This window comes from Dromaius novaehollandiae, chromosome 3 (genome assembly GCF_036370855.1).
Source record: "Dromaius novaehollandiae isolate bDroNov1 chromosome 3, bDroNov1.hap1, whole genome shotgun sequence".
Taxonomy (NCBI): domain Eukaryota; kingdom Metazoa; phylum Chordata; class Aves; order Casuariiformes; family Dromaiidae; genus Dromaius; species Dromaius novaehollandiae.
In genome coordinates, this window is record NC_088100.1 from 24831667 (window position 1) to 24857319 (window position 25653).

The 25653-nt window shown below is 34.7% G+C and overlaps 1 protein-coding gene across 1 annotated transcript in view; it reads right to left on the minus strand.

Annotated features, from left to right (window-relative positions):
* CSMD1 (CUB and Sushi multiple domains 1) overlaps nt 1–25653 on the minus strand; it is a 1240345-nt gene that overhangs the window by 423377 nt on the left and 791315 nt on the right. Inside the window, exons 8-10 of the mRNA XM_026097018.2 lie at nt 11905–11992; nt 6733–6857; nt 1937–2058 (exon numbers count right to left, since the gene is read on the minus strand). Coding sequence (XP_025952803.2) covers nt 1937–2058; nt 6733–6857; nt 11905–11992 — 335 coding nt within the window. The remainder of the gene's footprint in view (nt 1–1936; nt 2059–6732; nt 6858–11904; nt 11993–25653) is intronic.

Sequence of the window (25653 nt, forward strand, 5' to 3'; positions counted from 1 at the left end):
GCTAGATGTAATAATGTGTTTTTCTGCTGTGTGAAAACTCCAAATCTTGTTCTCATACCTCTTCATTTTGAATATAACGTAAGCATTGATCTTTTGGGTTGTGCAATTCCCTCAGTGTATTCTTGTGACTGTTGAACTATCAATCTGCCCACAGAAGATTACTTAAAAATGCCTTTTAGAGCCCAGTGAATAGAGCACTAAGTTAACCCATGCCCAGTTCATTGATCTCTACCATACTCTTTAAAATCCTAAATCCATTGGAAAACCGTTATATTGTAATAAATTGAATGAAACTTGCTTATTATTGTAGTAGGCTGAATTTTGTTGTTTTTTCACAAATAAGTCAGAGCCTCCATAGAAAACATACATTGTATACAGTCTAATAAATACCACTGCACAGTCAGTATCTCACAATCAGCAAGGAGATTACTGTCTTCATTTTATCATAAATGTGAAAAAGAACTCATTAAAATTCTTGAAAAGTCAAAGGAAGAAACATAAAACAGAAAGGTACTAAAGGAAAAGTTCTAAGTCAAAAGTCTTTACGGTGCTAAGACTGTCTTCTCTCAGTAGTAATTTAACATGTTTTCTTTCGATACACAATTATCTTTCCTCTTATAAAAACATATTGTATTTGCAGATCAAATAAGGACTACATATTACTGAATATATATTTGAGTTTATGTATTTTTCAGATATCTTCTATAGTCTAAATGCTTTATATTTAAAAAAGTCAAGTGACTTAATACTTTCTATAAGATATAGTGATTTTAAATGTCAAAGATCATTCACAAATAGTCACCTCTAAATTGCTATACAAAATAAAATAAAAGAGTTTGCTGCTGGAAAACACCACACTTCTCTTCACAGAAGAGAACTTCCTCTATAGTAAAAAGTTCCACAATATGATAATTTTTTGCTTTTGCCTGTTTTTCCTCCGTATGCGCTTTTACTGCTTGTACAAAGCACTGCATCTGCTTTTCTTTAAGTGAAATAAACACTCAGCTAATTTTGCAAAGAAACAATGCTTACGTCTCGATAACATGCTATGAAAACAAGTTGCAAAATGATCTTTTCTGCAACTGAACTCATTCGTTAATTTACAGTGAGATAAAGCCAAGCAATTTTTTTCCTTAACTATATTAATGAAGTCAGGAATACAGCCTGAAAAAAATTGGTATATGAAAAAAATGTTTTGTAGTGATGAAAATACATACAGGTTCTACATTCTCCAACTTATCGCAACTCTTATTCTGTATTTCACTACAGAAAAGTAAAATATATAAAAGTGAAAGATGTTTTAATTCTTCATTTTTTTTCACAGGGATAGATAGGGATCTCTTTTTGTCCTTTATTGTGGAAGGACATTGATTTTACAAAAACAGAAATAAAAAAATCATCTTGGTACTTTACAGTATAAGGATACTGAACTATGACTGCTATTTTATGTATAATTATTCATGATTTTGTATTCAGAATCATTATTAGAAAACAGTAGCTTGAAAAGAGAAATTAGGCAGGTAGTTAAAAAAGAATAGAAAAAATATTTTGATGTTTTTCTGTTTTTTATTCTGTTTCAAGACTGAATCGAGTATATATCAAGATACAGCCACAGCTTCCAAAATTTGCTATCAACCCATTTAGCAATGTGTGGTTTTGAATACAATTTTATGTATTTCATTAGAAAATCATATAATTTGAAGGCTGTAATTGAGACCTATTACTCTGAGTGGATATTTTCACTGATATGAATAATTTATATTTTTTACTTGTACTTGATATATTTTTTTAACATCTGTGTTTTGGTCATCTGTGTGTTTAGATGAACATACACGCTTGCATGTGCTCACACATTTATTCAAATATATATGAAATTATTTTAAGAAAATTAAAAAAAATTCTACTGTTTGAACTGAGACAAAGACAAAATGCATACCTTCTCTGGATCAGTTGTTGTAATGACCCACACACAGTGTGCATTGTCTTCATATTGGACTGGATAATTTGGCGATGTGATAATCCCACTTGGTCCACGTAAATTAGAACCACATGTTCTAGCTAAAATGACAAATATCAGGTCATATGCTTTTCACCAGTTGCTTTTTACAGTACACACTTCTTAATAAACTTTGTAAAATTGCCATACAATTGCCAAACAACTACTTGTTGTGAAATAATTATTATATATTCTGCAACAGTCTGCCTTTGAAGAAGTTTCATCCAGTCAGAAAAATCCTGAAAAATGACCTACAGAGGATGGAAATCAGAATTTTTCTGTCTATCAACCTAACATTTATATTACTTAATTCTTATCTTAAGTAAAGATGATAAAACCGACAGTCTAGTTCACATCATTTCTAAGTACTTAGATACCTACGTATCTTTAAATATCTGAATTTCAGAATTTATCAACATAATTCCCATTAACTTTTGATGTAATTTAAACTCTTCAGTTACTTAAACTTCAGTGCTGACTACATTCATTAAAGCTTGTTCATTCTTTTTCTGAAAATTGGACTAAAGCACCTAATGTAATTCCGGTAATTCTGAAAATTTTACTTGTTGCCTTTTTCTGTACCTGCCTCCATTTTGGAGAATGGAATAATGGCATTTCTTTACCTCACAGAATTGTTTTCTGTGAAAATGTCTGGCTATCTTTATGGTAGAGAATGTCTTAATATAGTTCCATGAATTTCAATTACGTCTCAGACATCACATTTAAACCTCCCTTAACGGTCTCTGTTAGCAGAAGCCAAAAAAAACCATCATCCACATAGGTAATTCTACCAAAGTATCACTGGGGAACATTAAAAAGCTGTCCATGCTTATGATGTGGAAAAACATAACTCTTTGTGTTTAAGTATGTCACTATATGCTCTCTACTAGCCCTGTAGAAAGCTTGGCATGTGTCTATCAAGCAAAATAGATTCTCCCAACTACTAGAATAACAAGAGCAGATCCATGTAATCTGAAAGAGGGTGTTCTCATCCCAGCAATTGGTAGAAGCCTATAGCATCCCAACCAACAGCCAATTCATATTTATTAATTTATAATTCATTAATCCTGCACAAGGTGTGCAACAGCAGGCACTAAACTAGAGATGCAACCTGGTGGCAATAGGCCTTAGAATATAGTTTGTGCCTTGTCTTCTTTAGCCATCCACTAGGAATAAAAGCTAGGACTAGTCATGCTTTCTCTCAGGTCTTCTTGGAATATCTTGCAATCAAGTTCTTCAGCTGAAGCTCTGCCTAGAAATCTGTTTAGGAAATGGATGTACTGCAAAACATTGCAGAAAATTTGTTGGGCAGCCTTGTATACCACTTAAAGAAAATAGGAAAGAATTGCTGGTGGGTTTCTATGTAGAGTTCAAAAAACCCAGTAACATTTATACTAGCACTGTCAGGGCTCTGGGGGCACTAATAGGCCTGAATGGCCCTGACCACCCTCATGTGGGGCCTCCACTCACAACCACTGCCCATGGGCCCAGAGGCTTCATTTAAGCTTGAGACCTTAGTCCCTATTTGAGCTACATCTTAGGAGACACGGGACTGTGTCTGACCATGGTTGCCCTCACCCTGATCATGACCTGATTTCCTGGCTTTCTTTCGACGTGCCTTCTTGCAGGATGTGCCTGATAACCTGGGCTTGGAGCACCCCCAGCTTCCTCCTCCACCCTGCTCTCCTCCAGTGCCTTGCTCCCTGGCAGGGCGGTGGGATGGCCCTGCCTGGCTGGCAAGTGAGCCCACCCAGCCCCAGGGAGCAGCCAGCCCACGGGGCGCCCTGACAAGCACACTCATTGGAACTGGATGCTGTTCAGTGTAATAATTAAGGTGCCAGCCAATGGTAAGACAGTCCCTGTGACTAGTCATCAGCTTCGTAACCCACTTTCTCATTTTGTTAGCCAGAATTCCAGAGTAAGTGCAAAGTCCAGATCCTTCAGTAAATCTTATAGGATGGAAGTGATGAAGCTTGCAATAGCTGCATTTAATTTAAAAACTTCTCAACCCTAAGCAGATGATCAATTGCAAAATGTGATAAACAATTCTATGTATCATGTATTGTATTATTAAATGTATGGCATGAGTACCGAGACTAGCGGCATCTTGAAGGTCAGTAAGGGGACTGGGAAGAATATGGACACAGAGCTTACTGCAAGTAAAACTTATCTTTCACCTCTCACTGTCTACAAACGTACACCATATACAGTGTTCACTGTAATATTCAACCAGAAGTATATATCATTTGGCCTAAACAGCATTAATCTCTGTTCAGGAGAAATAAAAAAAAAAAGACTTACAGAGACTGGCTGACTTGACCCATAGACAGTTGTGAAAGTTTAGCTACAATTTTGGAAGTATGGTTAAGCAAACTAACTCATTTTTTGGACTGAGATTTTAATAGAGATGTCAAACTAATGTATCCTTTTTTGTTAGTGGTTTACTGGAGGGAATAAAGCATAATAAAGATTTGAAGATAATATATTGGAAGGAACAGCAAATTCTAATAATAACATACAAATAATTTGGAAGCCAATAGCCCGTTTCTGCTGAGCATTACTTTAGCCATGCATAGATTACTTCAGCTCATTTTTGAAATATATTAGCAAACAAGAATAAATTCAACAGGAGAGGAGAAAAGAGTGAACAATGGAGTTGTATGAACAGATTCCTTCATAGTAGTATGAAACCAAACACTGAGAGATGTATTTAGATTTTTCATTTAGGTGTAACCCTGAATAAGAATGAAATGTGCAATTTAAAACATGTATCACCAACCTATAGAGACACTGAGCTCGAGACCTTTTTGAGTCACAATTCCTTTGCTGCTCTGGAAAGAGGGTTTTTTTTGTTTGTTTGTTTTTTTGCTATGTTTTAGATTGTCCATTCTTTACATGAGTATGTCCATTTAACATTACACATGTTTTATAGCTTGTAATAATTTTCCAATAAGAATTTTATAGACCTTTCATACTCTTTAATGACGTAAGCATAATTAGCAAGAATATCACTTGTGTCATCATACAGGTTGAAACAACCATTCTTGCAGCAGAAAAAAAATACATAACAGAGGCAGAACAATTCACATTATGATCTTAATCACTTAGCAGACTGGAAATGTTTTTCTCCACTGACTATACTGACAGCCAGCAGCCACTACCTTCTAAATTAGATACCCTTGTTAAGGGTTTAAAGTTATGGGCATAAAATTGGGACTTGAAGACTAAGTAGGTCTTTGATATGAGTAGATATTCAAGCAGTCTCTATCATCTCAATTGTTTCCTGTATGTTGAGTTAGATAAAATTGCACCAATCCTAGCCTCTTGAAATTTTAGTGTATACCATACGTTGTCAGTTTTAGCATGAAATAATTCAGGACCTTCAGCTGATACTTCTTTTATAATTCTCCAAAATTTCTAAGAAAACTTAATGCCAAATTTTGTAAGTATCTCCAAGACAACTTGAAGAACAGCCCTTGAAACAAATATTCTTCAACTTCTCAGTCTGGTATAGTTCTTGTTTTGAGATAACTTATCTCAAACATTGGCAGGGTTGATTATATCTTGCGAGAAGAATTGTATGGAAATCTCCATCTGGAGGCTGATCAAGGACTGGTCTTTCTTCCAGAAGTCCTATCTGTCCTCTTGTTTGATACGTATATACATTTTATATAAGTGAGATTATCCTTTAGCTCATTCTTGAACAAGCAAACATTTCAGTCCAGATGTCAGAAATCCATACTTTCCACAATTGCTTTATCTTTTTCTGGCCTGGTAACTGGTGTCCACCAGAAGATTTTGTCAGGTATGAAAAATACTTCTTTGATCTACCTCAAAACGATAAATCAAATATATTGACCTTTTTTTTTAATTAGTGGGTTTTTTTTTAATTTCTACTGTCCATCTTGACTAGGTTGTCTGGTACTCAGGACATAATGCAAGCACATTTCTAGGGTTAAGACTTTCATTAACATGTGCCATCAAAATCAATGTTTCTACAGAAAAACAGGAAAAGTTACTGTACAGAGCTATCTACTCTTTATCTTTCCTAATTACCAAAATTCTAGAGTAATATGACAGCATTTACATCTTTTTTCCTCTATTTTATCACTGGTAGTAGATTGCAATGTAAAAACAAACAAGCAAGCAAGCAAGCAATCTCCCTCTCTCTCTCTCTCTCTCTCTCACACACACACACACACACACACACACACACACACAAAATTCCCAAACTTATAAATTGGTTCAGTCTCTAATGAGAAAATATTTAGAAATGAAGTCAGAAGGTTAGGTCATTTGTAAGACCGGGCAAAATAGATGGAAGAAGAGGGAATTTAGCAAAAAGTGTCGACTATGTGAGAATCTGGGACTGATAGCAACATAATATGATTGAGAACTGCTGCTGTTCAGGACTTCAGTTAGAACAATTTAACCTAAACATAACTAGCTGGTTTAACCTAGCTAGATCCTAGTCAGAATATGTTTAATGTGACAAAAATGAGATTAAATGAAATGTTACAGTACTAAAAGGAATTAGTTCCCTAAACTGATATTTTTTCCACACCTTTGTTTGTCAGCTTTGTTAAAACTTCTTATGCTACAGAAAGATCTTTGCATATATATATGATGTTATTATGGTTTTTGCTTTCTTTCCAACATCATTCAATTACCTTTCTAAACAAAAATTTTAAATTACACTTTCAAACGTCAGGAAAAATTCCAAAGAAAGCACTTACCACGGCAAATTGGCCTGTGGTCACTCCAGGCGGCCAGTGTATCTGTCACTCTCTGGCAAGTGATGCTCTTAGAACCTTGCAGCACATAATTGTCTTCGCAGGAAAACTGTACACTTGCACCCACCCTAGCAGAAAAATGGGAGGAGGAAGGAGAGAAGTGAAATATCCTGTATTAAAAAGGCACATCAGGCATTCTCCACCAAATGACAAAAACAATGACAACATTTCTAGAGTCAAATGAAGAAATTAAGAGCAAAAATTTTGCTCCATTCTAATCAGATATAAAAATCAACTTATATTACAGGGAGCAACTCTACTTTATTCAGTTTGTTCACCATTTAAGAAATAAGATCAAGGTTATAAAGGAATAGACATACTAAGTTTTGTTCCTTCAACAATGATTTCAGTGAACCCATTAAGAGATATATTTGATAAAAAACATATAATTGTTCTTGCAGGCAAGAAAATTCACTTCATGAGTAACTTCAATCTTCCTATATACTCTGAAAAACTAAGCACTTAGAGATGGGAATTTGTCAACATGTAATTCTATCAGGAAATATTAATTTGAGGAAACTGCAGTGGTCCATGAAAAACTCCTGGCTTCATTGAAATTTCCTGCTAAAAATTATAAAAATAATAAATTCTATTAGGATTTAAATATTGTTGTTACACTCATTGTTATAACACGTTTGAAGGTTACTAAAACAAAAATGTTTTGCAAAAATATTTTGCAAAAGCATAAGGATGTTGTCATGATGTCAGTTTTGATTTATTTTCAAAATTTAACTTTTAAATTTTGCTCTGTGGAATGTTTTATAACTTCATTCCATTTTTTTGAAAGAATTTCTTACTGAACAGTACAGATCAACTTTTCTGTAGAGTGAGTAAACTGTACTATACAGTAAACTATGTATTTCTCAAACAGGGCTTTCCAAAATATCATCAAAAATTCTGCTTCCGCTTGTGTCTTTCTGCCCTAAAGCATTTCTATTTTTTGTGACATTCTTTGATTGCCTGTGACAATCAACCAATTTTGTTGTTAGCTGTTCTTCTGCTTTTCATTCCATAACTGATAATCTCTTATTGTGGACTAAGTGGTCTCGACACAGACAATTTCTCACTTTTGTCTTCTTAAGTCAATGAGTCCTGAACACCAGGGATTGCTGGATGGCAGTCAGAAAGCTCAGTGATTAAAACTGTGTTGTGGACAAAAGCAAAGATAATTGCACTCACTAGCATCCAGATCATTTCTACCTTACAAGAACAAGTATTTTATCAGTTTCCTAAACACATACCAAAGATTAAATATATTGCTTATCAATATTACAATGTATTTTTATACTTTCTTTCAGCAAAAATTTAATAGGACCATTACAATTTTTAAGCTTGAATGAGATTCTACAAATCTGGGATGGCTTTTAAAAAATTAATTCTATTAGCACTTGATGCTAGGGTTGTTAAATGTAACAAATTCAGAATGGTGGGAAAAGTATTGGCCCCTTCCTTTAGTAGTTCATGAGAAATGCATAAAATCCTTGCAGAGTAAAATCATTTTCTAAAATTTTTATTTATTTTATACTTGCCACAATCTATTATCCTTCAGTATATTCTTAATATCTTCAGGTGAAAAATAGACTAAGCATTGTTCCAAATGCATACCTAGTATTTATTAATGATTAGAGGTTCTCTTCTTGGTAAGGGAAATATTTTGATGAATTAATCTGGGCATTTTAATGCTCTAAACACCCTTTTTTTTTGAGATGCAATTGCTTATATATCTTTTTTAAATTATAAGCTATGAAAATTTTTTCTATGGCAAATTAAAAAAAAAAGTTACCTTGTTGCGAAAATGTAAACTGAGAATCAAATAGAAGCCTTAAAAATCATATTGGACTATTATTTTCCCCAACATGTAATGACGTGTGAACCTGCATGAAAACTTCAACTTCTCCCTAAACTTCCGGGTCTGCTACTATTATGATGTTAAAAGAGTATTAAGGAAATGGGCACACACATAAAAAAGAAGGAAATACGATGTCTAGATTTGCAATTCCTAATTTGAAATACCTGACTACTTCCCCAGGAAAGAAAGAAGGAAAAAAAAAAAACACATGGAAGACAAATATTCCAAATCTTCTTAAGTGAAGGATTTCAGGATTAGAACAGGTTTTTTCATAATTACATCAATATCAAAAATATTTATTCTGAACAGATACCTACAATTTTAGTTATGAATTTAATCCATGCAGTTACAATGATACAATTTTTACTAATATTTTCATCCACTTTATCTTTGCATTTTCTACCAACATAAAAATAATGAAAGCAGTATTCAAAAGATATTCTGGAGGAGGCTACTAAAAACTGCAGAATGGAGGTACAGGCTATTGTATTACAGTGTACATAATAAAGGGAATTAAAATCTGTGCAAATAACTAATGAAGTAAGCTAAAAGGTCAAGTTCTATTAAGAGACTCTAAAACTCACACCCATAAATGAAATGCATCTAAGACAACATAAAGAAAACATAAGATTAAGGTTTGTTTTTCTAGTTTGGCTATTTTTGTTTGTCTGTTTTTATTTTGGTGGGTTGAAGACTGAATAATAAAATATGTATACGTATAAAATTATTCTATAGTGCATACGCTACAGATAGCTGAATCGAGCCACATAACTTTAGGTGTTTCAGAGAACAGCCAATAATGAGAAATCTTAGGTGAGCTGAATCACCTCAGCTGAGTGTTTTCTGTTTCCAGACAACCAGATTTATTTCTAAATAAGCATCTCAGGTGATGCAACTGGGCAAAAGAGTCTGCATTAAGAGTCCTTAATTCTTGAGGAATATCTGAATTACTTAATCTCGCCATTGATTCTGCCTGATATTTTTCAATTAAAATATGGGGTTTTCTTTAAGGAAGAGACTACTTTGATCTGAAATTTCAAAGGAATTTATTAATTCAACTCATTTTCAGATTTTGTAAATTCATATTTTTAATTTCTTTAATTTTCATCTTTACCTCTCTTACCATTGAATGAAACTGTGAGCACTGAAAGTCTTAGTTCTGTTCTTTTATTCTTAAATACACACTTTAGACAGGGGGGAAGAAATCAGTTTCCCTTTCTTCTTCTTCCATGTTAAATTTGAACCGCATCAAAGCAAAATTTCTGTTTTAATAAAGAAGGCTAGGACTTGACTGAAATAAATCATTTTTAATGAGAAAAAAATCTGTAATAAATACTAAACATAAGAAAGTACATTTAATTTTAAAAAGGGTTTTTTGTAAATTAAAAAATATATATTAAAAGTGTCAGTGGAATTGTGGAAAATGATGGGATTTTCACCATATCATATGTACCATATAATATTTGAGACTGGAAATGTTATTGTTTATATCCATTTTATATTTCATTGAAAAACTATCATTTTGAGAACTCCCACAAAAATCAAATGTGATACAATGCAAAATTGCATTGATTATATTCTCATTCATCTAGCAAGGTTTCAGTAGCCATTTCTCCCTCAAACTGAATCCAAATATCTACTGGGTTGTCTGAAATCACTGAAAACCACATCCCCCACTACCTGAACTGAAAATAGTAAAAGCATGGCAAGAAGAGGGAATTAAAAGGTTAAAATTTCAATACTTTTTTGTTTGCTTTGTGATATTAGAATCAATGCTATTATTGTGTTCTGGAAACTATGAACCCCTTTTCAAAGGACCTGTCATCACTGAATCTGTAGGGTCTCAGGCTAACTTGAAAATAAACCCTCTGTCTTTCCATCAATCTCACTCACTACATGCCTTTCAGTAGAGTGGAAAAGCTTTTGAATAATGTGCATTTTCAGATGTTTTAGTTCTGATTAATATCCACAGTCATCATTTTCCTGACAATAATAGCTCCTTCTGGAGTCTTTACATACCTCCTAAAGAAAAAGAAAAAAAAAAGAAGAAAAAGAAAAAAAACATTGCCTTTCTTTTACTCTCCACAGAGTATTTATTTTCTCCACATTGGAAAAATGTAAACAGCAGCATTGTTTTCCCTTAAAGACAGAAAAGCTTAATTCGTCATTTCAGAGAAAGAAAAACAAAATTCCAGCTGAATTCTCTATTTAAACTTCAAGCTAGCTATAGAAAATTAAACTTTAAGATAGCTAAGATATCTTCTAAGTAGGTCTAAAAAATGACCTTATAGTACAAGGAAGACAGTTACTGTTGCATAATCAATTTTCAGATAAAAAGGTTTATGAGCAAAATACAATTTTATTGCTTCTCTCAAATAACAGTCATAATTGGAGGCCAAAAACATGCAGATAAAACACATAGATAGATAATAGTGATTAAAATATATTAACAGGTTTTATCTATCATATCTTATATGATGTTGCTGATAACTATTATTTGAACACCTTACACATTCATTTATCCCCATAAACACTGAAATACAACATTAGGTTAAATTAAAATATTATCAGAGGCTGAATGGAGTAAAAGAAGGAGGGGAATATCCTTATTCCATCAACTGATTAAGCATTGCCCATAAATAGGCTCCAGACATTTAAGATTCCATTAACCCACATTCACTCCTAAGAGACTGTGTTCAAAATATAGGTATGCATGTTTTACAGGGTTCTTCGATCTTAGATCTCAGCAGATATCTTAAAATATACTTTGAGATTTGATGTTCTTTTGAGTCTTCCCTCTTCCTGAGATTTTCATGTTCTCTTTTTGTTGCTAGGCTATCCCATGTTTGGGCCCACGTGTTTGGATCTTTGGACCTGCTTCTTCTGGTGGGGTCAAAAGATGTGCTATTGAGATTATTATTTAGACCATTCAATAACTATTTATTGATTTATTGATTTAATTCCAAAATAAAAATAAAATTATTTTAGGGCTCTTTCTCTTCAAAATTAATCTTCCTAAAATTTTTTAAGTTTCCATTTCTGTTACAGTCTAGAGGCAAAAAGAAGAAACTCTCCTTCCTACCCTCTTCCAGTTTACAAATGCCATTAGACCTGCCAGCCAGTGTGGATGTGTAGTTGTTTCCTAACCAAAATCAATCCTAAAGATCAAACACATGGTTGGAAATGCAAATATGGGTCAACTTGGGTCAGATGCTATACATGTAAGTATCTTCTTCTTGGTGATATATAAAATTAAGTGTGCCTACCTGAAGTCAGAGCCCACCCTTTTCCCATTTTCAGGAATTCCAGGATCAGGACATGCATCAGATGCAACTGCATCCCCACCTTGGGTCACTGCAAAGTAAAGTAAAAGAAAATAAACTGTCAGTTATACAGCTGGAAAGATGACTCTTCACTTCTCCTGTATATTAACTTCCATGACCTGAGCTTAACCACCTGCACATTCATATTTTTTTCTTGAAACCACAAAAATTAGGACAAAAAATTAAGCCCCATCTAATTGACTTCTTGGACGTATTACTTATTTTCTTTCACTATGATAAAGAAAGTGTGTTTTCCTTCTGTAGAAAAATAAATGGTAGATTTCCCATGGTCAGTTGTCTTTTTACACACTAGTATCCACATCTTGCCCCAGACAAGGAAAACGACACTTCATGAAGGCATCCTTTGAAACATTCACAATATACCACTGGGAGATTATGATAGCCTGAGAAAATAAAATCTCACTTAAGCTTTTGCCCATAAAAAGACTTGAAATAGATAAAAGCAAACAACCCAACTGTAGTAAAGAAATATTTTAATGAGGATATAGTTAATCTCAAAAATATATAGAAAACCCCACAGAGTAATTCATTTGTGACCAGCTGAACATCTGCACATGCAAAGGAGGCTCAGCATCTCTATTTTCTGCTTTCAGGCAGGAACATAAAGAGAAGAAGGTCCATACTTTTCCATTCCTTTCCTCCTCCATTCTTTTTCCCTACAGATTGTCAGATATTTAGATACACATACATAAACTCACAGTCCTCTCAAAACTAAGAATCCAGTTTTCACTTTTGTCTTCCTAATTTGTAAAAAGATATTTATGCAATATATGGAGTTATAGTTAATTGATCATAGAGATAAGACACAAGTACGGCAGCCACAATACTATGATATATAGAAGACAAATAGACACGTGCTTTGTATCTAGCACACATGCACATGTATGTACATGCATGGTTATGCACTCCTCCTGCCTTTCTGCATTTCCTGCAGGAGAATACAGCTAGCAGACTTGCGCATCACATACTTCATCCTAAAACATTTTGGGAAAACTCTTAAGAACAGAACAGGATGCCCTTCTTGAATAAAAACAAACAGATTTAGTTGTAATATTTTAGCTGGACAAAATAAATTACGTAAGTCTGAGTGGACTGCAGCTGACAGCATTACCACTGAAGGTGATGAGAAATCAGATGTAAAACATGGCTGATTTTTCCACTCAGAGGTATGTTTTCAAATTGAATGCAGTGGCAGAAAGAATGGTGACAAGCGGGATATTTACAGTTAAGAGCTATAAATCTTTATGCCCCTTCCAGCAGCATCAGGAGAAATTAATTTATATGAAATCTGAAGTTTTACAGGAGAAAATTAACAGAAATAAAAAACATAAGAAACATAACTAAGCAAAAAGCTCTTGTAAGTATCAAAATGCCTGAGCATAGGTTCCTCTTAAAATAGAGAAACTGCAACAATTGCGGTATCTTTCAACATTTAACTATATTCCTTTCTTACTTTGGCACATAGATTGGTTTTAAAAGATAGAAAAGAAGCTGAACCATCTCTTTCTCCATGTGTCTCTTTAGCCCCATTTATTGTACTGTATATTGTCTGTTCCAGGATCTCTAAATGAGGTGATGAAGGATTATCATACTCCGAGAAACTTGTTTCCAGACACAACATAAAAACAGTCTCCTGGCTGTAAAATAAGATATTTTACCTAAAAGATTATTTCCTGATAAATAAAAATACACAGCCATGAGTACAAATCCAGTTCATATGAACAAATTATAGCATAGTTGGTATATAGCTAAATAGAAGGCTTAAATAGATCACATCACATTCATATATGGTTTTCACAACATAAAGTAAGATTATAAATAGAAACTACAGTCTTTGGTCATTAGGCCAGACCAATTTATAGCTAGAGATAAGGTTGTCAAGATGACCAGAGGAAGGGAGATAATATATTATTCGATTTAGAGCATTAAGTATAAATTAAATGTATTTTTAAAATGTTGATCCATTCATATAAGAAAGACACTGTTTTAGAGAAAATGTGCTTCTTTTGGACACCAGGAAATGAGGACTGAAACCCTATGCACAGCCCTGAATGAAGTGATCTCCCCAGGTGGAGCCTGATCTTTGCAAAGTTTTCTTCTCAGCTACAGCCTTCCTCTGTTAGCACACTTGTGAATCGACACTGGCGAAAGGTGATTCAGGCTGCCTGAGAAATATTGAAATGGAGCAGGCATCATATGTCCAAAACTCGGCACCTCTTCCTGGACGTCCACAGGCCTTGTTCAACATGGCCCGGGTTTTAGCTTCTGCTTTCCCCAGTGAACTGTCAAGTGTTTTGTAACAGATGGTGCTGTATGACATGCTGTCATAACAAAAGAAATCCAGTTTTTTGTAAAACCAGCCTGCCTGATCTTCTCTTTCCCGGTGGGAAAAATGGAATAAATTTCTCAAATTAGTGAAACCATGTATTATTTTAGTGGTTCAGAGACACCAGGGACTTTGGTGTATTAATATGTACATAAACATACTTTTAGATTCAGATGTGCTAAAAACCTTTACCTGACAGTATTTTGGTATTTACCTAGAACTTCAAATTTCAATATTTTCTAAGTTTTATAAGATTTTTTTTTATTTTTTTACATCCAAGATTTGTTATCATTCCTACTCAAAACAGATGAAAATATGCCCAGGTGAATCCCTGCCAGAGACCTTAATCCTCCCCTGTTTCAGTCCTGTCTGTTTTCCCCCTTATCCACAGCTGTGTAGTGTATTGTCCACTGCTGCTGAGATGTATAACATGAGGGAGGAGAAAGAATCACCTTTGCTCAGAGTAATTCAGTTCCTGAATGTTTAATTCCCACAGTCTCTTTTTGAAGCATCTCTTAGACGTGTCTTCTCCTATTCATCCAGTCACACACCCAATCTTTCATTATTTTGCTTTTTTCTTTAATGAAAGAGGCTTTTGTGTAGCCTTGAAAAATCCATTCGTACCTCTGCATAGTCTTTCAAAATGGTACTACAATAAGCATTCATTTACCTAGGCTGTTATGAATGGTTTCGTGCTTTTCACATCTTTCCATGGATATTGCCCTCTATCACATCAAATATAAGTTACTTTTCTTTACATTTAAAGCTCATTCACAGACTATCTGTATCCTATCTAATTTTCATTTCAGAATTTCCAAATTTCAAAACAAGGAAGGTATTAAGAATAAGTAGACAGTGCTTTTCCTGTTTCATGTTTGCGAAATTTAGAAATAAATACCAGTTATGTAGAAACTTTGGCACCACTATGCCCTAATTAGCAAAATTTACCATAAAACACTAACAATACTGCTCTGTATTGTGAGTATAAACTAAACATTTACAAACCTGCAGTTATGACAAGGAAATTTAAGACACTGTCTTAAATTACACACCTAAATGTGTTTTCTCATTCTCAGTATAGCCTCTCTGTTTATCTCCATTGCACACAGCTGTTCAAGGTACCATCAGAAAAAAGGCATGTGCTTTTGCATTCCATGAGACTGACTTCAGAAAAGGATTTGATGCACAGGGTAGGGAGAACAGTGAGGGGAGTACGGACTCTAGTCAGGTTTGGGTTTGTTTTTGAAAACATCGGTTACCATAGAGTTTAACAGAACTCTGCTTTTCTCTTTTCTAACAGAGGATTTGAAAATATCAAAGAGGCTTTAACCACCAGACATGTCTTTGGCATGGAGACATAGCATTCTCAGTGGACACAGCTTAACTCTGGAGCTTCTCAACATGCCATGCTATTAAACCCTGCAAACCTTATGTATTCTCAGGCCTTTCTGCAGAAATAGTTGAAGAGGGGCTGTGAGTTCATTGGCATGATGGACAGCTTTTCACTCTACATCTAACCTGTACGATTAAGCCTAAAAATACTGATGATTTAAATTCCCATTTGATAAAAAACTATTATTTTTTTTCTCTGAGAATGAATGAACATGTCTTCCATTTTCTCTGCTGGGCTCATGCCAGCTAGAGCTTCCATAGCTTTGGCAATAGTATTCATTGGTTTACTTGGTATATAACACAGTGAGAAAGAGCTCTTTTAAAATGTTTTATATGCTCTGGTTCTAACACGATGGAACAGAAGAATGACTGGCAGTAACTGTAAGCAGAAATCAGACTTTAAAAATTTGTAATTGTAGTAATAAACAATTAGCACATGCATTAACATCCTAATTTAGCTCAGTATTTGGGAAGTGTTTAACTTTAATGAAGGAACAGTATTAAGCAGGAGAAAGGGATAGTGTAATTCATGTTTCATGCAGCAAGACAAGCAGCACTGGATCTCCCTTGCTAAAATACCAGTTCTACTCAGGCCAAGCTGCCTTGCTTTAAATGCATTTGGAGTCTGAATCTACTTTAATGATCTACTCCTTCTCAGGTGAAGCATGTGATTAAATGCTTTGATGGGTGGGACTTTGAAGCAAAAATAATTATGTATAGATGCTGTATACTGCATCTGTTTCTTCAGTACCCTTTAGATTACTAAGAAATATTTGGTGGTTTGGGCTTCAGGCTGCAACACTTATAATTTAAGTTTAACAGGTTTTGGCATTCTGTTTCATCATTTGCACAATCTCCTAGCGATATTACCAACCTATAGAAATGTTCTAGGGGAAAAAAAGAATTAGATAAATCCAAGCACATCCATTCCTTCAATAATTTGTTTTGAATACTTATCAAATTAAACCAAAAATTGCAAGAATCAACTACAAGATGGCCTTGTCAAATACTGTGTGGAGGTTAAAGAAATCAAAAGACCCAGAAATTCTCTGTGGAAAGGTATTCCAAGAGATGGCAGTTTTTCTAGTGCAGACTGACAAGTTTGTAAACTCAACAAGACTTAACACTGAATGAGCACTCTATCTCCCTCTTATGACACACATAAAAGCTGACATATGTAAATATCAATCTCTTTCCAGACCAGAAGTCACACATAAGTGCAATGACACTGTATTAGTGAAATGAAGTAATAGATGCAGTAATTGATGTATTACAGACACATCTTGATTATTCTTAAGCTCTTTAAATTTGCATTTATTTATATTTTAATATTTGAAAAGGTTGATTCATATTTCAAAACAAAAACAGGTTCTAGACATGATTTTGGTCATTAAATAATTATGCTTTAAAAATGAATCCAAAACACATTAATCAACCTTTCTAAAACACACAAGAAGCTATTTGTTTCACATAGAGATGAATAATATGGTTACTAGAAAAAATAAAATTACATATTGCATGTCCTGAGATGACAACATACAGAGAAAAGATATAAAAGATTATCATTGTATAAAATAATTGAATAGCCTAGAGCTATTTTGAATTTTAAAAGTTGGAATTAATGGATGAAAAGGAAGATTTTAGGATACAAAATCTTAACTCCATAAGTACCTTAGCAGGTAGAATTAACTGAATGAAATTTTCCACCATAAGCTCTACATACACCCTAAAATGTCAATTATCCCCAGCCTGGGTATAATTTTAAGCTTTCAAAGTTTTTCATTTCTGCAGATCAAAGTGAAAGAATGAATCTGAGAATAATTTTAATGGTCTGACTGTATATACAGCAGCAGGGGCTTCTTTGTTCACAAAGAAAATTTGTTAGGAACCTTCTAATGTGTCGCAGTTATTAGCAGCACATAATCTTTAGCCATTTCAAGATAGCTACTTAATGCAAAGTATAAGGTAGCAAGTTAGGTGCATGACTAAACTTGCTTAATTAACAACATCTTTGCATTAACCAAATCATGTGTATTAGGTTTTATTTTTTAAAAAATGAAACATTCATAAAAGGAGGAAACACTTCATCTTACATGAAAATATGCACAAAAAGTCACTCAGTTAATCAACATTCTTCAGGTTTTAATAGTTTCAACTACATTAAAAAGTGATAACTTATTTTGTCTTTTGAACTCTTCATCTAATCAGAGGCACAGAAACTCCCTTTTCTTTTTGGTGTGTCTTTCGTAAAAAGATATACGTAAAAACTATTAAGTTGGAACTCCAATGGTGGGATACAAGGACATTACTTGCAAGGTTATGTGAAAGGAAACTAGAGCTTTGCTCAGTAACATTCATTGCCTTATAATTAAGATCACAAATTTGGTACAAATGCAGATTTGAGTAGAATTAATGGCTAAGCAGCATGGCAAAGAAGTGTATTCCAGCTGGACAAAGAAATATAAAGGAAGATATGTAATATATTTTCCATGCAAATTCATCCAGGCTTCTAGAAAAAACATCTTTCCCTTAATTCTCCTATGAACTAACAATAATGTTTAAATACCAGTGAACAGAAAAATGTGGTCATGATGACACCAGAGGACGTAAGTGCATAAAGCTGCTCTGGGCAATCATAAGAAGAAAGACATAGTTATCCTAAAGGTTCCCAGGTGAACCTGGGCCCAGTACACACTTCCAGATGGCTCTGTGCTTCTTCAAATTTATTAAAAAGTCTTCCTAAGTAAAGTATTGTTCTATTATTTCTGCAAACCATACAGAGATGGTAGGTTTCATTTATAGCTGAAGTTCCCCAATGTTTCCTACTATAAGTGTATTTTAGCTTGGAAAATGTGTAAGGAAAAGTTAACCACCCTTCTTGCTTTAAAAACTGAAATACATTTCCATTGCATTTCTGCAGCAGAAGTTAGAAAAAATATACCATTTTCCCATGCTAAAGATAAGTCTCTTTGTTGTTTTTTGAATAAGCTGTAGCACCCTCACACATTGGCAGATTTAATAATTATCCCACTGGCTTGCAGCTGTAAACACTTGCTTAAAATACAAGATCTGGAGAGTTTACCACATATTTATGACCCTCCCTTTCTTCAACAACAGTGGTTTTCTACCACTAGTCCTTCAGACCCTAACCAAAACAGCTAGTATGTCCCAGTTATCCTTATTATTCTTCAGTGATCTGAAGGCCTGAGTATATGCTGCCCTTACATATATACAATGGCGCTTTTTTTTCCATTCTTCAAAAGTGAACCAGCAGTCAAAAAAAATGTGTTTTTCTTACTATGTTTTGTTCTGTTTTTGTTTCCTGAGGGAGTTTGACTAACTATCCCTTCCATCCCCCCCCCCCCCCCCCCACGAAAGCAGCCAGATATAAGATTTTATTCCAGCCTAATGAAGCAATTTAAGGCTGGGCAGGTACACAGCTCTCAGTCAGTCTGAGAGCTTATTAGTCTGGCTTTTCTTGAAATTGCAAAGAGTATGCTCACTCACAACAACATTTATTTTCATATTTTCACCTTGATCAAAACAACAATTGAAATAAATGTCTTTTCACATAGCGAAACAATTCCACATTTGGGAACTGTGGGAAGAAATTGTCAAATATTTACCTTTTTAGCTTAATTAAATATTTGGATTTTAGCCTGATTAAAATATTGTTTAAATACTGTCAAAGTGAAAGGACAAGTTTTAGTTTTAGAAGTAAGTTATAATTAAAATATCTTTTCCCTATGAAATAAAATATACTGGGAACTGGAATATATATTCTGTTTTATTCATTTCATATAATTCCAATGAGTCACACAAAAGTTCAGAACCAGATTTCTTCACCATATATAACAGGTTTTTTGGCCGCATTAGGTCTTCCACAATTCACATGCAGTTTTGTGAACCTCCTGAGATGCTGCTTGGCTCATTAATGGTAAGGCTGCATCATGAAAGATGGACATTCCTTTCTGAATTAAAGACACCAGATTTTCACAGATATTGAATTCATCTGACCCAGGGAACAAACAACTGAGAGTGCAAAAACCAGGACAAGCATACTGGAAGTATGTGTCTCACTTCCTTCAGTGGATGGTCCACACAGAATAGGCTAACAAGTACTGTTAACTTAAGTGCTAGAAATCTCTTTGATGGATCTAAAGAGCTGAAATTCATAAGTGAGTTCAATCCCTGATGCATACATACAGTTCCACAAGAAGGAATGTGTAAGTTTGCATTTTGCTTGATTTAGTTAAGGAATTTACACCAAAAACTATAGTAAGAGTACATTAAGATTGCAAAAATCAAACATTCATTAAAACTTGCCTGAATTTAGACCGTATCCATGCCTGAAACAGTACAAACTCATTTTTGTGTTTTCATTTTAATTTATGATATTTGGAAAATACCAATTTAAAATATTATCCCTTTATTAATCCTGATAATTAAATAATGATCTAAAGTATGTGTTTATATTGCTCAAGGTCATGAGGGGAAGAAACAGGAAAAGTCTGTCTCATGTCACAGCATAACAGCCACATTTTTCAGTTTTTGTGGCTTTCTTACAGTATTTAACTATTTAAGACCCACTTCTTATCATCAAGCCTAGCAAGTTCTTACAATATTAAAAACTCATTAATCTTGTAACGTCATTAGTCATTAGTTTGGACACTGCCTTTGGAATTCCAGTGTGATTTTATGACTTGCTGCAGGTAATCATGTTTATGCAGTCTTTGCAGAGAGCAGAATTTGACTTCAAAATGTTCCTCTTCAATCCTGAAGAAGCATTTTACTCTCTCAGTATTGTGTAATTCTCAAACACCAGAAATGTAAAATCCTGACCACAGTGACAAAAACAAAAAATTATTAGAAAGATTATTAATGACTGTAGTGGGATCAGGATTTAATGTGATAGCTAAATGTACCAAAATTTTTTCTTTAAAAAATAAATACATTACTATTTATTTTTCATGCCACATGACCTGAGGGGGAAGCAAAAGCTTGACATGACAGTGATATTATCATTATACATTTATCCTTTGCAGACCACACACTAAGCTTCCTGTAAGGCACAGAGTAAACAGAATCCTTTACCAGTGCCACTTCATTCAGAAGTGTAGGAAATTCAGTAATTTACTTTGAAATGACAGAACTGATGAAGAGTCAGTAGTAAAGAGAAATTTTATGGGATATCCAGGAGCACTCTTTTAAAGCAAAATAAACTCAACAAACATTGTTTTGTCTCAGTGGCTTAGAAGTTTGGAAAATTCCATTTTTCACCAGTGTCAGGTTATAAAGTCACCCTACAAAGCTATTTACTTGTAAATATATCACCACTTTATAACATATTTTATTGATTCAGAAGTCTTTTACTTTTCCTTTAAAAATAGTTATCTGGCATCTTATGGAGTACCTCCGTTTCTGCAGTCCTGAAGGTCAGTATAAATTTTAATTTTACATATCAATAAGGGTTAAAATGACTGTGTTTAAATAAAATTCAAATTTTCTTAATTAGATGTGTTACCTTCTTTTTCAGTCCTGTAACTGATATTAAATTCTTGGCTGACTTTTCAGAGTAAATGTTGTATATTGTATAACAAATCCTAAGAGGTTACAAAATAGTTAGTCATGGGCATAATGCACTGATAATTTAATTTTTCAATATAACCTTTAGGATTTTGCATTGAATTGATACATATTGGTCCAGTGCCCCAGGTTAAAAGAATTTAATCAAATAGTCTTTTACTTTGACAAAAAGCTTATAGTAAAATAATTGTTAACTATAGTATAGTCTACCGGGGTGGAGTGGTTTATATATAAATGAAGAAGATGATATTTAACAATTCAGTTCCCTGCTCTACCTCTGGGTTTTGGGTTTTTTTTTTTTTTTTTGGGGGGGGGGGGGGTGACCATTTAGGACCACATCTAAAGTGAAGGCAGGTAGAATATAGAAGCTTATGACCAGAACTAGTCCTGAGATTTCCTGTTAAGGTGCTCTCTAAACCTGGGGGCACTTAAATCGTGAGGGGTCTTCACTTTTTGCCTTTCAGTTTCCTCTGCTTAATAGCTGCAGTTTTTTACCAGCCCAGAACTGACACCTCTTAGCAGTCCTCTTGACAGGACTATGCATCGTAGTGTCTTTCTGTAAGGGTTACAACTAACAGATGTAGTCTCAGGACACATCTAAGGCACGACCAAGAAGACTGAGCTTCTCACAAATACACTAGCTGATGATTATTTTCCTTATAGCTGCAGCTCAGTAGTTAGAGCAGGCTCCAAAAAGATAGAAGATCTGAGTTCAAATACCTTGTCTAGATTAGTTAAAATTAAGCTCTTCAATTTTCTATATAATGTCCACATCATAAAGCTACTAGCACATTGGTGTCCTTAGATCACTCCACTTTCTTGTTGAAATTAGAAAATGTGGAGAAAAAAAGCCAATATGATTTGGGTTAGGGGGAAAAAAAAAGCCCCTAAGAGTGAGTATGGTGGTGCAGCATGAAAAAAAAAAGCCCCTAAGAGTGAGTATGGTGGTGCAGCCACTCAGAACGTGAAAGACATGGATTACAACTGCTGCTGCAGGCACTTGTTTGCAGATATAATGTTAGGAAGTCATGGACAAAATAAACAATTCCTGAGGCTTCAAAATTCTTCATATGACAGCTGGACATTTCCTTAAAATCTTGAGCCTGCTACTGAGCTAATCTCTTCAGAGATGTAAAAAATTGTGACCACTAATTAGAGGATGAAAACTCTCTTTCTTTCATATTTCAGTAAACGGTCTTCATTTCAGGATTTCTTCTGGAGGGAGGAAGAGGGAGGAGGGGTTAATCCAGTTCAGTTCTGGAATGACAACTGCATTTGTCTTCCTTGAAGAAGGGTTCCAAACTGTGGACTACAAATGGATCAGACTGCCTCTACTGCATCAAATAAAAGATTAGATTCATGGTTTTGGCATTTCTGACCAGCTGAACACATTGTGCTGTCAACATTAAGTTAGAACGTAGAGCACAGTCAGAGTGAGGCTTCTCACTCAGGGTGCTGAAGTGCTGATATTCTCAAAATTGTATTTAGCTGGCTAGCATATATATCAAAAGTAGTCCAGCTACAACAATTTTAAGGGATGCAAAATCCACTCAAGAAATAATACAAGTATATCCCTACTAAACTTTGCATTGTTGCAATTATAGTTTTACATAGATGACAGTTCCAAAGGACATTTTGATCATGTAGGTCTACAAAAGGATCTAAATGTTTAAAGCAGCGTTTACAAGGCTAAGCCCAAAGGTAGATCATCACCATTATCGAGACCGTGTCAGGATCTTAGAATTCTCCAGATGAATATCCTAGCATCTAGTTCACACACATTTTCACCCCAATAGCTATGTACCTAGGAGTTAAAATTCAATAATACACTTAGAATACACCAAACATAAACCTATATCCCAAACCCTGAATTGGCCTCAACACAGAAAACTGAAGTGAGACACTTTCATTAAAAAAAACATGGATTTGTCATCATCCCTCCTCTCCTAATAATAATGTAATTCATTTGTTGAGTACCTAACCAAGCTATGGGAAATGGAGATTTAATTCCTCTTTGTCCATGACGTTAAAGCCCACCTCTCCTATGTGCTAGCAGGAGGTCATATCACCACTTTGTAGTCTTCTCCACGTCTTCTCTGCCTTATACAAAGTAATGTGAGACTTTCCTCTTATGATCGTAAGAGGTAAGAGTCATGACTAGAATGTAGGAGTCTGCAGCTCATGCAGACACTGAGAATTTGCTGGGCAGACCAGCAGGCTGCAATTACTGCTTGAAGGGGAACTTTTGGGGGGCCAAAGAGGAAAGGGCAGAATTTGCTACCACTCTGAAAATCACTGAATGATTGAATCCAAGCACCTGCTTGCAAGGTGAGGAAGGCAGATCTGTACATAAAAACTGTCTGTCACTTTGAGTTACCTGTATGTAAAAAAAAAAATAGTCATCCAGATCTGGGATTTTTTTTTCTTTTTTGCATTTAAAAGCCTCCCAATCTTATCTGGGAAGCTGCCTATAAAGGAAGGTATAAACTGTCTCACTTTAAAGTTCTGGCCAGCTCAGGGTCCCATCACAGCTGTAAAAGGAACAAAAGCAGACCTTCACCTATTGGGGGAAGACTGGCTCTACAGAAGAAATACATATTCTATAAAAATAGTTATTACATAAAACTGTAATTCTTGAGGCAGAGACTGAAATCCACACTTCCATCGTCCCAGCTGACTGCTGATACTTAGGTGAGAGTCTGTCTCTTCACTCTGTCTCTCAGAACTTTGAGTTTTGTGCAAAGTACATCTGCTCAGAAGCTGAGAGACTATTCCCACTGCTATCTGCCCCCATTTATTAAGAGAAAGCAGTGATCTCTGCTTCCTTATGGGTATCCAGTTCCAGGAGAGACTTATGCATTGAGAATCCTTAGCATACTGAAGCACTTGCTGACAGCTCTGTAAAATGCCTAGCCCTGGAAATAGGGTTTACGGCACATGCTCGCTATAGCAATTCTATTACTGTATGTGCTTTTCAGGCTCCTAATCAGGGAAATGATTAGGACATTGTTTGCTATTATACAAATAAACAGTGTGTAATCATCAGGAAATATACGTATAAGCAATGGAAATCTCGGTACCTTTTTCATCTCTTAAAACTTACATTGCATACTTTCAAGAGCTGATTGAAAAAAGTAAATGCAATTGTTTGTGTTCCTCACTTGAAAGTGTCCAGTAGCTAATCAGATGAGCTGAACTGATATCTAAATGCTATGAACCTGCAGAGTGGATATTATATGACACTACTTCAAAGACAGAATTCTGCCTTTCAAGCTGAAGTGCAAGAACTAGAGTCACAGCAGTACATAATTTTTGCTGGTATTTGACTTAGAGTAGCTCAGAACATACTTGAAATAAAAATATAATGTCTTATGCTCTAAATTGTCTACCTGTAACTGCCGTAATTAGGTATAATAGTCCAAAAGAGAAAAATCCTGTCATGGATAAGTGAACAGGCTCAGAGTAGAAGATTTCTCTATACAAAAATACATGCTCTAACATTTTTCTAATTCTCTAAAGTCTCAGTTTAAAGTTATAGACAAATAAAATAAGTAACATCAAAATAAATGCCTCTCTTTTTGTACATGCTGATGTGCAGCTCAGCAATATCTCATGCTCTCGTTATCTTTAAAATATACATCAGAAACATTCATTACATCATTTCAGCCTGACTCTTTTCCCCCCTTCACTGAGATTAGCAGGGTGGATGTCAGCTGCAACATGATCTGTTTTGGCTGTTCCCTACCACTCTTCTCACTATGACAAAAATAATAAATAAATAAATAAATAACTTAAGTAATTTATCACAATTTTCCACGGAATCTATGTGTCAGATACACACCTCTATCTTGAATATGTAACCTCAATCATTTTGGCAGGTCTGTTTATTCAGGTGAAATGCCAAACTAATAATGCATCCTTCTTTTTCTTCTTTCTTACATAAAGTCAGTGACTTATTCATGTCAACCTGTTAATTCTTGAGGGAAAGGGGCAAAGAGGTTACATTGGCTCCTCAAATATATTCTGGTCCTGAGAGTGTAACTGAACTCAGACAAGCTTTGAATAAGTAATGGTTTTTGGCCCTAATGCAAAAGGAGGGGGAAAAAAAAAAAACTTCCTTTGGGGGGTTTTGCTCACCAGTTGCCCTTTAAAAGTTACCATGCCTTTCTAACAGCTGCTTCCAGCTCTGAAAGTCTCTATTACTACATAAAACTGAGATTTGATTGACAGAGCATGTGTCCCAGTTGAATTCAAAGAGATGGCTGCTTACACCTGTGAATGAAGGTGTACTGTTAACATGTGCTGTATTTTTAATTATAGGTAAAATATTATTGTTTTGTGGATCAATTAATATATTCTGTCCTCAT